This window comes from Cupressus sempervirens, chromosome 10, assembly GCF_028749045.1.
Source record: "Cupressus sempervirens isolate cs-2001-9-10 chromosome 10, ASM2874904v1, whole genome shotgun sequence".
Classification (NCBI taxonomy): domain Eukaryota; kingdom Viridiplantae; phylum Streptophyta; class Pinopsida; order Cupressales; family Cupressaceae; genus Cupressus; species Cupressus sempervirens.
In genome coordinates, this window is record NC_143127.1 from 366,048,118 (window position 1) to 366,063,681 (window position 15,564).

Below are 15,564 nucleotides of genomic sequence, written 5' to 3' on the forward strand. Positions count from 1 at the left end.
CTAGCTCTATCTGGACACTTAGATGCATAATGTCTCTCTTTATTGCAATTGAAACAAACAATTGGACTCACCCTTCTGCCACCAAATCCACCTCTTGAATTGCCTCTTCTGCCTTTGAAGTTACTTCTAAAATTTCCTTCGCTTTGACTCATTTCTTGTTTTATCTCCTTATGACCTTCCTGGTTTTGTCCTCTTCATTGGAAATTTCCTCTTCCCCTTTGATTTCTTCCTCTTCCTCTGCTATTTTGTTCTTGCCTTCTTTTCAATTTGGCTTCCACCTTCAATGCTAGTTGATAACATTTTTGTACTGTATTTGGACATAATAAATTAAGTTCTTGAATGTTCAACCTCAATCCATTGAGATATCTAGCAACTTTTACACTTTCACATTCACTCTGCTTTGCCCTCAGGCTTAGTTTTTGGAATTCTTCAGTATAGGCAGTGACATCTAGCTCCTTTTGTCTTAAACTTTGTCTCCTTCGATGAAGTTGGATTTCATAATCCTCAGGTAAGTATGTTTCTCTCACCTTGGCACACATCCTTTCCCACGAAGTTATCATGTTCTTACCTTCTTTGACCCTTTCTCCTTGAATGAAATTCCACCAAGTGAGGGCTGGTCCTTTCAACTTTGACTTGGCAATTTTTACCTTATCCCCTTCTCTGCTATATTTTCACATTCAAAATTTTTGTTCAAGGCTTCTATCCAATCCACAACAACATCAGCATCCATCTTTCCTGAGAAGATGGGTAGGTCACCTTTGGCATCCTTCTTACCAACTCTTTCAAGGGCTTCTATAAAGTATCTCTGGTCTGCAGGTAAGTTAACCACCTCCTGCTCAGGGATATCCTCTTCTTCCCCTTCTTCCTCTTGCTTTGAGGAAACCTTTGCTTTTTTTTCCATCCGGCCCTTCATCTTCTCAAATTCATCTAATAACCACTTATTGATTTTCTCCTGTTCTTGCATCTTCTTTGCCAGTTCAGCATTGGTGACCATGTTTGATGTTTCAACTTCTTACTCCAATCCAGACATAAAATCTAATTGCCTCAGGAGCTTTCCCCAAGCTCTGATACCAAAAATGATGCAGAGATAAATTCAACGGAAGCAATATCAAAAAGGAACCAGCACTAGCAAGAAATATATATTGAAATTTCTTCTTAATTAGTTCTTCAAATGAATAGTAAATACATTTGCTATCCTACAGATTTCTTCTCCTATAATTTCATATTCCAAAGACTTGCCCTCAACCTAAACCGAAACCTAAAACTCTTTATATTTGCTAAGACGGTTTACGGAAAATTCTAGATTATTACAAAATAGGTAAAACAATCTATAGAATACTCTAGATTGATATAGAATGGGGAAGAATGACCCCACAATGATCTAAACAAATTCCAAGACAAGATTTTATCCTAATGACAAAATTGGAATAAATTTCTTGAGTCGGCACGTGCATAAAACTTGACCTAGATACTTTATGTGGGTGCTCCTGCACCAATTCTATTTTATATATTATTATCTATCCTTTAATCTAACTATCAATGTAATATTCCAATAGAATCCACATTGTTTACAGAAAAACCAAAAAAATTGGAAACCGCCTTTATGTAGCATGGCATGAGTTAGGTGGATCAAGGGTTTACAGTTTTATAGCCCACTCTTAGAACCAGATGGGAATGAATCAAGGCAACTAACAGCTCCGTCCAGCTAAGCATCAACATTTCCTGGGATGTCTTCTGCCCTAAGGTTCAGTGATTTAATTATTTTTGTTCTCTGCTTGTCTGCCAGAAATCTGATTTGGTAGAAAGCAACTTTGTAATGTTTCTCTAATACATTTGTATCCAGCTATGTATTAATTACTTGTTGGCTTGACGGTGGTTGTTAGGAGTTCATTGTTACTGGTTGTTGAAGGTTGTGCTATGCTTAGCAACCATCAGGTATTAATATGCTTTTCAGTCAGAGGAAATTGTCTGATTCAGAACAAGATCCTCCCTGGCCAACATTTGGATCGTACATACTACAATCAATAACCTGAAATAAAGTAGTCATTGGTTTCTCTGCAAAATCTGATACACAATGTTAAATTCTGTTTAGAGTGCAATAGTTCGTGTTGTCATTTGTCTGTGAACGGTGCAATTACAGTAGAGTACTACTGAATTCTCTCGCAAAATGCACATGGAGTTCTGCGATTATGCCATTACATTATATTTGACCAATACACCTTGTGTGCATGTCAATGCCATTTTCAAACCTTTCATGTCAATGATGGTGTAACTTTATATTGTAGTATATGGGTTTATGTTCTCGAAAATTAGGGAATAAGCTTAGAATCTTAACCTTTAGTTTTTATGCATTAACAGTTTCCTCTGTATTCAGACTGACATTGGTTGGCGATTCTTAATTTCCTTGTAGGTCAACACCTTAAGATGTTTAATTGGCTGACTTGTATGGATGTTTGTTTAGAGCTGAGGGTTACAGTTTTTCAATGCAAAGAGTGGGTTTTTTTCCTGCTTGCAAGCATGTTATCACCACAAGAATCAATTGGAGGAAGAGGATGGGTGAGAAAGACAATGAAAGCTAGAAGAGGTAATAATAGGAGGATTGGAGGGTAGTTAAGTTAAAAGGGTGGACATGAAGTATGGTCCTTTTAACTGCTGATTCAACCATAGTTGAAAAACTTGGGCTTAGCAAAAACTCTGAGGACCAAAACATATTCAAAAACTCGGACTCAGAAAATTTGTAAAATAATCTTTAAAAACATGCTTACAGCTTAATTTGCAAGGTCATAAGAAATGTAATGGAATCATGGATCCTAGTTCAGGTGCACTAGTTCAGCTTGGAAATTTAGTCAAAAAAAGGGCTTGGGTTTCTTTTGGGTGCATCCATATAAAAAACATATATATTTCTATGCAGTCTAAAACCAAAATATTAGAGGCAATGTACAGATCTCCTAATATTTTTAATGCAGAAAGATATTTATGAAATCTATACAATATTAATAAAATTATAATGTAATTTAATAATAGTAAATATCTATGCTCCACGGAGTTTCCGGGATGGGGACGTTTTAGGGGATGGGGATGTGTTTCCGGTACAGTTATGGGTCGAAGCCAAAATTTAGAGGATGTGACCTAAGGGGATGGCAATTAAAAACATAGGGGATTTTTTTATATATAGAGACAGAATTCAAATATGCATATCATAACATTGATAAACCATTCACCATAGACATTTTAGAAGATCAATACATGGAATATTATCAAATGACAAATACTAAGTACTTCCATTATAACAATATCACATACATATATAGAAAAAATCAAAATGCCTAAAGGCTCCAAGTATCATGCTAAAATCAGAATGAAATAAAGAGAAGTGCAACTAAAATATTTAGTAGATACTAGTGTTACCCCAGTGCAGGGGTGCGGCGGTGCGGGGGGGCGGCGGGACAAGTTTTGGGTGCAGGAAAAAATAGCCTCAATTTGGGGACGGCAAGGGTGCAGCGGGGGAGCGGAGGGGGGGTTTCAAGGGAGGGGGGGAGGAGAGAGAGTGGGGGGAGGGGGTTGCATAGTATATATATAATATTATTAATATATATGATTGAAAATGCTAATTATGAAATGATACTTCAATATATTATATAACAATGTAACATTAACATATCAAATATAGTTGACTACAATGAATAGAGAAAATTAAAATGTGATTCAGAAACCATAAGTTGAAACTTGAAACTTGAAATTTCATAACCATTACTATTACTAATGACCATTTGACAAATTAACTTAGTTCAAGATGCAAGATTCAAAATTCATTGTTCAAATATGATTTTATGAATATCATATATCGTAAAGATGCTCATGATGACAATGAGCTGAATAGCATGAAAGAGTGAAATAATAATAATGTATCATAGCCATATCAAAGTGAGTATAATCAACAAAATGACAAAATGCCAATAATGAGAATGGATGATTCTCAAGTGCTCTCTAATCATCCCCTATGCCAAAGTCCTCATCACTGGAACTACTAGACTCCTCCTGGGTAAGATCCTGATCCTCTAAAGGAACACCAACTAGCCCTACATTGGCTTCTGCATCGGCATCCTCATCAATCTGAGCTGGATCCTCTGGCTCCACATCCCATCGTGCTGCAGGGCTCTCCTTGTACTCGCGTGTCTTGCGATCTTTGAGCCGCAAGTGACCATGTACAGCAACCAGCTTCTCCGCTCTCTTAGAGGTAAGTCTATTCCTCTTAACAGAGTGAATGAAGCTATAGGTGGACCAATTCCTCTCTGCAGCTGAGGAGCTAGACACCTGAGATAACAAAGTTGAAAGTTACAATTTACAAGTTACAAACAAATGTGCATACAATTTGTAACAAATGATAAATGGTAAATCGATGATTAATAATTATTGAATCAATGAATCATAAATTAAAATCAGCAAGGTAAAACTCTTCAAGTTAAGATTGTAAAGGGCTGGAATTAGTTATTAGTATTACAAACCTGAAAAAGCAGTCGAATGGCTAGTGAGGTGATCTTTAACTTTTGTGACCCATGACATTTCCACCACAAAATGGGATTCTTTTGTGCCATGGTTTTGAGATCCACCTTTGCAATATCCGAGTATCCTACAAGTTACAAGTTTTAAAGTTTACAACATAATATTAAAATTATAAATAACTTAAATAAAGTTATAACTTATAAGTAACAATTAATTATTAAAAGAACTTATAATTGTAAAGAGTTTAGAGCACTGAATCAAGATTTAAGGATTACCTGAAAGACTAGCAAATTCGGACCACTCGGTACGGATCTCACTAGCAGTCTCAGTATCATACATTTTGGCAATGCATCGAAAGAACCCATTCTTCACCTCATCATCCTGAAGTGGTGTGACTCTACCAGGCCTAGGTATGTACCACTTCGGGTTCAATGCATAGGCAGCCATGTGCAAAGGAGTGTTCAACTTCTCCCACTTGCGGTGAATGATAGGCTCAATGTGCTCCGTATCGAATGCTAGAGTGGGGTCTCTCTCACGCACAACAGCCCTCATCTGCCCAAGCATGGAATCAATTCACTCATAAACCTCTCCAAGGCTAGGTGAATCTGCATCTCCATATCTGATCACCTGAAACATTGGAGTAATGATGGAGACTATGTATTTTGCATCACTCCAAAACTGATCACTCTTCACTATCTCCTTTACCCTCTTCCTCTGCTCTGTTCTGGACTCAGGCCATCGATTCCATTCTTGTGTCATAACCATGAGTTGCAATGGCTCTTGCAACTCAATCATTCTTTCCAAGAGAATATAATATGATGCATACCTGGTCTCAACTGGTTTCAAGAATTGCTTCTTTGCGAAGCTCCTGAAAAGTGCATGTGATGTATGGTGATTGCAGATAAACATCTGCACCTCTCTCCCATCATTAACCACGTTTTTAATCCACTCTATTTTCCCCATGTCTTTGAGTGCATTGTTCATGGCATGCACACAACATGGAGTCCACCAAATATGCCTATAAGCTGCCTCAACAAGCCTCCCTGCAGCTTTGCACACATGTGCTGCATCTGTCACAACTTGGACCACATTTTGTGGTCCAACCTCCTCAATGGCTTCCCTAAGCACATGAAACTGAAAATCAGCATCTTTACGATGCCCTGAACAATCAACTGCCTTCAAAAAATATGGGCCCTCCGTGCATGTAACCATAATGTTGATGAGTGGACGATGACTAATGTCCGTCCACCCATCCATGATAACGCTGCAACCTGAGTCCATCCAACATGCTTTCATTTGCTCCATCAAGATCCCAACCTTGTCATAGGCTCTATCCAACACTGTAGTCCTCAGCTTGTGGTCACCTGGTGGCACATATGATGGCTCTCCCTCATTCACTGCCATGGTAATCATCCTCACAAAATAGGGAGATCGAGCCACATGTGTAGAGATGCCATTGGCAAAGAAGAAATCACCAACAGCATCATCTAACCGGTCCCTTGCATGCATGTTAAATAAATGTGCAATGGGGTTACTATCAGTACCACTTGAAGTTGCTTTTCGTTTCCCCCTATTGCTGTCCGTAGCTGAACTATGTGTAGGTGAGGAGAATGATGGTGTAGGTGACATAGTCCCTGCTCTCTGATGCAAGATACGAGTAGATGTATCTCGCTGCCCCTGTAACTGCTGTATATGCTGTACCTGTTGCCTAGCAGACAAAGATCTAGGCACTGGAACAACACTATTATCAGGAATGCCCCATAGTTTATTTACTTCAATTCTGTATCTGACATTCTCAGGATTTGATAAGAACATGCATGGGTTCACACCATAGCCACTCCAAAAAAGGAGGTGTGAATTAACTCTTGTAATGCTGCCAAACCATTCTGCTCCACATATATTGCACTTCCATTTGCGTGTGCCACCCCCTGAAGGTGTAGGGCGTGTAATTTTTGTAGCAAACTGTTTAAGAGGGGACTTTGGGTCATAAGGACCCCTAGCATACTTCCTCAAAATCTTTGAAGGGCAATCAGTAGAAGGCACCCCTGGTGCAACATAAGGAGGCTCTTCCGCAGGCTCAGATTGACCACCTACATCAGCCCCATGATCACTTCCTTCAGGCTCAAGTTCAGGCTCATAATCAAATGCACTTGGCTCATTAATTTCCATGTCTTCTGCACTTTGGCTGGATCTAGAAGCCATTTATAAAACTGCATTTCACAAAATGAAAGTAAAATTATAAAAATAATCATGATACATTTCAGCCCAAGTAAAAATAATTTAAAACTTAAAACTTTACTATTTAATTTTAGCATTTACTATTTAAAAATTTAAAGTACTAAAAAATGAAACTAAATAGTAAAATACTAAAAGAAAATATTAAATAAAAATATGGCAATATGGCATATGCTGAAACGTTTTACTAAGTAAGTTACTCTCAAGTTTCAAGTTTTATTTTTTATTCTTGAATCTTGTTGATAGTTGAATCTTCTTAGTTCTATGATTTTTTATTTTATTATTTATATTAATTTTTAGTTTTTAAATTTTTTCATTGTTCTTAAAATAAAGATATGGCAATATGGCATATGCTGAAATGTATTTTACTAAATACGTTTCAGCATATGCCATATTGCCATATCTTTATTTTAAGAACAATGAAAAAAACTAAAAATTAATATAAATAATAAAATAAAAAATCATAGAACTAAGAAGATTCAACTATCAACAAGATTCAAGAATGAAACTTGAAACTTGAAAGTAACTTAGTAAAACTAAATACTAAATACTAAATTTAAAAATTATAAATTGATTTTTAAAACCAAAAAAACAAAGTAAAATTAAAAAAACCCTACCTTGAAGGCTCGAACTTGAGAAGACACTTGCCAAATCAAACTTTCTTGCTTCTCTTGCTCTTCTTGATTTTGCAATCCCTTGCAAAACCACCCACTAATCTCTCACAAGCTCCTCCAAACACTCTTTCTCACTTAGCTCCTTGCTGCTCCAAAATAGTGAAATGAAATGATGAAATGAATAAGAGATCTATTGGTCTTATTAAGCTTTCAAATAGACTACATGGGACCCACACCAAATTAGGGTATACTCCAAAAACAAAAACAAAAAAAAAAAGCAAAAAGTATTGTTTTTTTTTTAAAAATCGGGCCTCTTCTCGATGCACCCCGCGCGCACTCGAGAAGCACCCCGCGAGCACCCGTGGCGCACCCGCGCACCCTCGCACCCGGGAAGCACCCAAGCACCCGGTGCTCGACCGGTGCGGCGGTGAAAAAGCCGCGGGCGGAGGTGCTTGGGTGCGTGACGCACCCGCACCAGGTGCGCAGGGCTTTTAACCCGAGTGCGCGCACCTGGGTTACAGTGGTAGATACTGAACGCAAGCTTTCCTCACTGCTGCTATTGTTCTTATGTTTTTTTCCTTCCTCTTAGCAAGTATGTTAAATCTAAAAATGATTAGAAGAGTTAGTATTTTAATGGACCAAATATGGGTTGCATATTTTTATCATGTCTTTATTTTTATTATGTCTTTAAGACAACTAGGGGCTGTGCGGACAGCAAAAATTAGAAAAAAAAATAAAAATTTTGGGGGCATTTTGCCTTTAACAGATTGGCTGGAAAAAAGGGGACGACCAGTAGTTTTGGGAATGGATAGGGGATGGCAAAATCGTCTCCGGTACTGCTGGTCATCCCCAAGTTTCTTGCCAAAAAAAATTGGCCACTTTGGAGACGTTTCCGAATTTGCCAAAAAGGGGACGACTTAGGGGACGGCCAAAATCCGTTCCCGTTTCATCCTCGGTACGGGTACAACTCTAAAACCATAGGGGATGCATCCCCGTGGAACACTGGTAAATATATTATTAATTAAAAAATTTAACTAACAGTACTTTACAATATGGTATGCAAATAGTTTTTATGTACATATTAAAATTGTTAAAGAGGCAATACTGGTGTTGCAACATTACATTTTAGAGGCAATATAATTAGTGTTAGTATGCCAATGTTATGTTAAGACTCAAGAACCAATATATGTATAAAACTGTGATAGTGTAGGCTTCCATGTTGCTCATTATTCTGTTGTAATTATTCTGCTCATGCTACCAGGATCGTATTTTAAATTTTTATGCCAAGGACATATATTATGGGTGTTTTTTCCAGCTTCCTTGTATGGTTGAGGGATGTTTGTCCTTTTCCAAAATAGGGTTTGGTTGAGGGTCAGAACAGCCACTGCTAAACCAAAATTAAGGCCGTTGAGATCATATGATTTGAACCTGATTGGCACATGCTTGAAAAAAGGAACAGCTTGAACCTTGAAAAAAACAGGTTTTTTTTGTTTTTCAGAACTGACATAAGCAGCTACGTCCAAGATTTTGATGAGTTGTTGGCAACTGCTTTTGTGATTTTTTTGCCAAAAACAGAACTTGCCAATAATTTGAGTCATTTGCCAAGTAACTTCAATCCTAAATGGTTCACAAGGACTAAAGTTTTGTACTTTTCAACTATGCTGGAGAACAAATAAGTGCTAATACCTCTGCTGTCCTACCATTGCAATACAATGGAGTATAATAATATATTCAATTATGGCCTATGTTCCATGGCGTTTCAGAGACGGTGGAGGGCAGGGGACACATTTCCAGGATGCTTCCTAAAGAGCCAAAAATAGGGGATGACATCATATATGTGTGCCCACTCGTGCTTGTGTGTGAAATTTCAAGATATATTAAGATATTATAGGTAGAGAGAGGAAGAGAGATATATGTCAAAAATTGATATATTTCAGATTGCTGCAATACTCTTGGCAGCTGGTCTTGTTGGTTAGGCTTAGTTGAATATCTTCTTTGTTGAGAAGTTGTAAAGGGTTTCAAGGTCCCTTTAAAACCTGTTTTTAAATTAATCGAAAAAATATATAAATAACCAAATCAAAATGTCTCAAGCATCAAAATATAACAAGCTACAGGCACAACATATGAAACTAAGCCTCATTTTAGCGATCAATATCCAAAGACTCAGAATCATTCAAGCTACTGTCTCCCTCTGGCAGAAGTGGATCATCCAATGGTAGCCTGACCAATCCTGGTTACACCTCTTTAATTTTTTGCGGACACAAATTCAAATCTTTGTGAGCCCCCTACATTGCCGCTTCGGCAAAAATAATTTTTAAAAAACAGTACTTTTTGTGCATTTTTATGCCAAATAATAGGGGACACTTCTTCATTTTTGGCACAGATCGGGAAAGTTTCAAGCGCCCCCTAGGTGTTTTTTGTGCATTTTTATGCCAAAAAATAGGGGACACTTTTTCATTTTTGGCACAGATCGGGAAAGTTTCAAGCGCCCCCTAGGTGTTTTGTGGATGGATGGCCATTCCCAAATGTCAAGGGACGTTTCCTGCAGTTTATTTGAAATTGGGGATGGCCGGGATACATCCGCTTTTCATCCCATTGTTCCTGAAATGTTTTGGGATTGAAACGAGTCCTTTGGGGACAGGAAACGCATCCCTGTGTAACACAGATTATGGCAGTTATAAAAGAGTTGGTAGAGTAGTTAGGTAGTTTCATATTGTACAAATATTATTGTAATGTATTTGTAGAAGTTTTCGTAGTCCGTAAATTAATTCTGAATCCTTGTAAAACGTACTGGTATGAGATTTTATAATCTCATGTTTTCTTGCCCATTGTCTTTTTAGGAGTATATGCAGAATCTTTGGCATCCGAAACTGATTATTGCTAAATAAGAATGAATATTGATTTACATTAGACATTTCTTGCCCTTCTAGTTTTGTTGAGGAGGATATGTGAATATCTAGGTACTCAACTGATTATTTCTAAATAAAGAATCAAGGTTGATGTGCTTTGTGTTTATATATGTTGACAGGTTGAGTTTGATTCAGACGAGGAGGATCCAAATGTTATACTACAGACCACTTTACAATGATATAGTTCAATGGTACCAAAACCAGGGTCAAGATTGTGCCATGCATGCTACAAGTTTATAGTTTGCTACTGTTGTACCATAAACTTTAGGTACACATGATGAGGCAAATAACAATAATGCCTCTGACCGTCCAGGGCCTTTAGATAGCAAATCTTGTTAAAGCAAATGAGTGGAAGACTGTTGACACATGTAAGGCGTAATTAAGATCTTACCATGCAAACAAAATGTATGTGGCAACTACAGGTTGTAATAGTAAAGTTTCAGTAAGACAACAAAGGACATGTGGAATGAGAAGTGCTGATAACATCAAAAGATTAGACGCCATGGTATATGATATAAAAGAATATTTGATTGGTGCATTTCTGGTCAACAAATATGCTTCCCAAATTCATAGGGACTGAATTCTGGCGACGCATAGCTTCCCTTTTTATATGCAATTGCAATTCATCAGAGTTCAATTTGGTTTTCATAAATACAAAAAGATCAATATTATGCCCTTCATAGTTCTTCTACTGTTTGAAGTAAATACTAATGGAGATATCTTAAATACATCTATCTTAACAATAATGAAAGATATGACTTTGGAGTAATTTTGATACTGTTTTGATGTGTAAAACCGTCAATTTTATGTCTGACGGGTAGGAGTTTTTTTTAATACTCACTTTATGCCAGCCTTTGCTGCCATTATAGAATGCATCCTGACGTTAACTATCAAGCTTATTAGCCGCTAATCGACTTCAATTGCAAGAAAGATCGATGCAGCATTTACATTCTTACAACCAATTAGCTCCACGTCTATATTGCAAATTCTTAATGTTATGCTGAAGTGTACTGTCCGTGAATTTATGAAGTGGAGCTAATTTACACGTTAAATTTGAATTAACTTTATAATACAGTTGTCAAGATTATTGTGCTTTATCAGTAATTAACCATAATTTATCTTGAGGGACACCATAAAAATGGGAGGCGAGTGACAATTGATACATAATATGGAAAACAAGTGCATGGAACTCTTGTAAGACATTTTAAAAGGACAATTATTTTCAGCATGATATACACACGGAATTGCTCTATATGTAGGCGTTCTATTCAAAAGTATATGTATTGCTCTATGTGTAGGTGTTCTATTCAAAAATATAAAAACTCAATAATATAATATGCTATCACATTTGAGAAAATGTTGGGAAAAACACTTAGGCAGTGCTTATATACAATATGGGTTATCATGGCTTCTTAATATGGTTGCACTCGATCCCTACCTAATTTTTTTTTATAATGATGATGCGTAGGAGACCATAATCTGGTGCATGTTTCACTGTATTTCAAAGACAAGGCATAATGATGGATTGTAATAAAAATTATTATATCTTAAAGGTGTCACTACCATAAAAGATCACAAATCCACAAGTTTGCAAGAACAAAATCACTAAATTAATGTATTACTAAGAATGTAGTAGATTAAACTCAAATGGTCAATTGAAAAACAAGAAGCTAACTAGATATTAGACTGCTATTTTGAGAGGGTGACATTTAGGAGTCTTGAGGAAAAAATTGCAACATGATATTAATGGACCAAATCAAATCTTTTATATATGATATAAATAGGTTATGATGATTTTATAATCTCAATTATGCCAATAATAGTTGTAACTACAAAATCTAGAACTATTACACGTTCAAGTGAAAGGATATATCCATCATTAGTTGATCACTTCATAATAAATGCATTCAAAAGTGTAAGGTTCTAAATGCCTCCTTCAAACAAGTAGCATCCTCGATGCTTAGTTGTTGATGTTGTTGAAGTCCTCTATTTAAAGAGCATCTTCTTCTGGCAAGTTATATTATCTAATGAGTTAGTCTATAATCATCCTAGTTTGCAACATTACATTCTTTGTTTGGATCTCTGCTTCTTATTCAAAACATGGTATTCCTTATCCATTTTTCAAATTAACATTCTCTCTTAGAAAGTTATTATATTTTTGCAAGTTATTCTCTAATAATTATATTTGGTTCAAAGTAAGACACTTAATTTTGTATGAGTTGATTTAAATTTTTATCATCCATTAAAATTTGTCTCTAGCCTAGTCTTTGGCCAATTTTAAACACATCATGCCTTGGAAATGTCAAAAATAATGAATGCCTGCCTTCAAAGTGCCTTTTAGTATTGTGTTGATCAAAATGTTATTGTGAGTTATCTTTTTATGTGTCTCTTCATTTCAACTTGTAAACTTGAAAGGTCGCTCTTTGTTGTAACTGCTTGACCCTTCATTATCAAGATGATGAAGGGTCAAGTCAAGCATATATATGTCTTGAAAATGCTCACATAGTGTCTAATCATTGCTTTAGTTTGAACTGTGAGTTGGGGGGAATTGTATTTCAAATTCTTATTATTATTCAAAAAATAGATTTTATCATGTGGATTTTCCCTCAAGTTGGAGTGGAGGGTTTGCCTAGGACAATCATTTGTCTTACTCTTCATTTATTTTGCTTTGCTTCTTATTTTCATTCCTAATCTAAAACCTTTACATGGTTTTTGAGTGGGTTTAAGAAAAAGTAGAATATAAATAAAATTGGATTTGAATTCTATTTTTTCCGATGTTTAAATTTGTGTTTTACAAGAAATGTAATGGCTGGGGCTCTAAAGGTCTACAATTGAGTGGCAACGGAACTTGCACTGTCTACGCAACAACATATTTGCACCTTACTAAAAAATATGTTGCTAACAAATAATAGTGTGTTAACATATATGTCAGCTAATTTTATTAATATATGTTAGACATTTACAAACACTTACAATTATCAAACATATATATTAACACACTATTTTTTGTTAGCAACATATTTTTTACTAAGATGCAAATATGTTGCTATGTAGACAATGCCGAACTTCCTCTAATTGTACACAAGCATCCATCTTTGGAAGTCCTTTCATATCACTGTTGTGTTGCAGATAAAATAATTGTCAATGATGACAACCACTAATATCAGAAAGATCTCGAACCATACTGCAAATTGAATAAATTTAATTTCTTCAACTTTATGAGTATTGAGTAATAAAAAAATGGGAACCTTACTAAGTTTTGTAAGGTCCTCCATCATGATACAAAATGCGGTGGCTCCCTTATGCCACACTTGCCAATTTCAAGCACAATCAAATTTTGATAGACCTTTGAAACTCAGAAGCTCCACTAGTTGCCCCATATCCGATAGGCAAAGATTTTCTAGTCTGTAACAAGACTAGCCTTTTGGGTGCCCTCAAAGTGTGATCAAATCTACAACTGTAGCGTCTTCAAAGCACTTGGGAAAAGTTGTCACTTTATTGTAATTGCACAACAAAGTATCTTTTTCTCATGGGTACCATGTATGGATAAGGTGCAGAAATTAAACAACCAATGCGGATAAAGCAACCAAAGAAAAGAATAATAAGGAAGGGTGTCGTTGTTGTAACATACAAATGAGAAATAAGTAGAAGAGAAACTGATCACAAATAGGGACTTACAAAGACAATGAAAGGGATCTGCAGGAGAAAAACCTTCATTGTTGCTACGTGAATGAAGGAAGACAAACTGTCGTACATAAATATTTGCCAAATTTATGTAAAACATTGAATCGAACCATATCAAGTCATCAGCAAAGGAGCAAATATAATAACCATATTATTAGCCTTGGTTAGAGTTGGGTTCAAAGACTTATGTTAACATTTTAAAACAACAACAAATATATTCAAATTTGTTCAACAAAGAATGCCAAAAAAAGGGCACGACATATAGTAAGCATTAAGGATATCTAAAATGGCTAATGGAGGACATAACGAGAAGTCAATACCAGTTGATTTCATTAGTAATCTAACAACAATGGAAAATATGAAGTTCAATATATTCATGGACTAGGGGTTGGCGCTAATACATATCACGTTGAGATGGATGCAATACATACAATCAATATTATTATTCATACTGCTAACATAATTGGAAGATATGACATGAAAATAAAAGGACGTGATTATCCTTCTTACAAATTGTACAGCTGACTACTTTTTAAAATATCGAAACATTATGGATTTTTCTGAAAATTTCAGCACTTGATCTTCATGATCTGCATAGTTTGTAGTCGAAATCAACAAAAAATTTGAAAAAAATCACTACGTTTTTGTGAATTTGGAAAAAAAAGTTTGACTATGTTTTGTCTTTAGTACATTTTATCCGGACATTAGCCTGCCCCAAAATAAAACATATACATTATCGTAGCACAATATTTGGATAATAATTATTAGACACTAACCATGAAGGAAGTATTTAGTGAAAGGATGGGATCACTATAATTGGAACTATGAATTGCTATAATCATCACACTTAGCATTAGAAAGACATCTAATATACCATATTATTTTGAGGATAGGAATAGTATTCTTGTTATGAACTTAATGTGGTATAAGCTAAGGTTCTTATAGAAAAGATGAGACCTACTGAGAATGCATCTTAATCATTAGATTGCAAAATGTGAACAAATCATCATTGTAGAAAATAAAATTTTGGCATAACAACTTGTATTTACAAGGTTTTTTTTGAAGAAGTCTCTTGTTATTGGAGATAGTCCCAAATAATAAGAGATTAAATATTGGAGACATTACAGATGTATGAGATATTAAATATTATTTAGAAGGACAATTTTTGCAATGATTGCCATTCCTATCAATATTGAGTACTATCATCATCAAAATACTATGGGGCACAAAAATTTAATTTCTAAAGAGAAAATGTGGTTTGAGTCAAAGATATGCATCGAGAGATTAAAGAACTCATTTGTATGTGCGCACCTATTTGATTATGATACTATATTGTGATAATACAAAGTTGTGGGAGGAACTAGTTCGATAATTGTCATGAGAAAGATATGGAGCCATATTGAATTAGACTCTTCTAAAGTTGGACAAGATCTGAATTCACATTGCAACTTTGATTCTTTTGACATCCATTTCTATAAGGAGACTACCCCACAATGACGTAATTTCTTTTGGAACATTGGAGGTTGTACTCCTTTTGGGATTAATAAGTTGGTGAGAGTGACAACTTCTTATTTGCGAGCATTTGTTGAGGGATTTATGGAATCATGCAACAATTGAAG

At 35.7% G+C, this 15,564-nt stretch overlaps 1 protein-coding gene across 1 annotated transcript in view; it reads left to right on the top strand.

Annotated features, from left to right (window-relative positions):
* LOC149534181 (uncharacterized) overlaps positions 1 to 10,939 on the top strand; it is a 37,268-nt gene extending 26,329 nt beyond the window's left edge. Inside the window, exon 3 of the mRNA XM_089805162.1 lies at positions 10,381 to 10,939. Within this exon, the coding sequence (XP_089661288.1) occupies positions 10,381 to 10,440 (60 nt within the window). The 3' untranslated portion in view covers positions 10,441 to 10,939. The remainder of the gene's footprint in view (positions 1 to 10,380) is intronic.
* Positions 10,940 to 15,564: the final 4,625 nt, after the last annotated feature.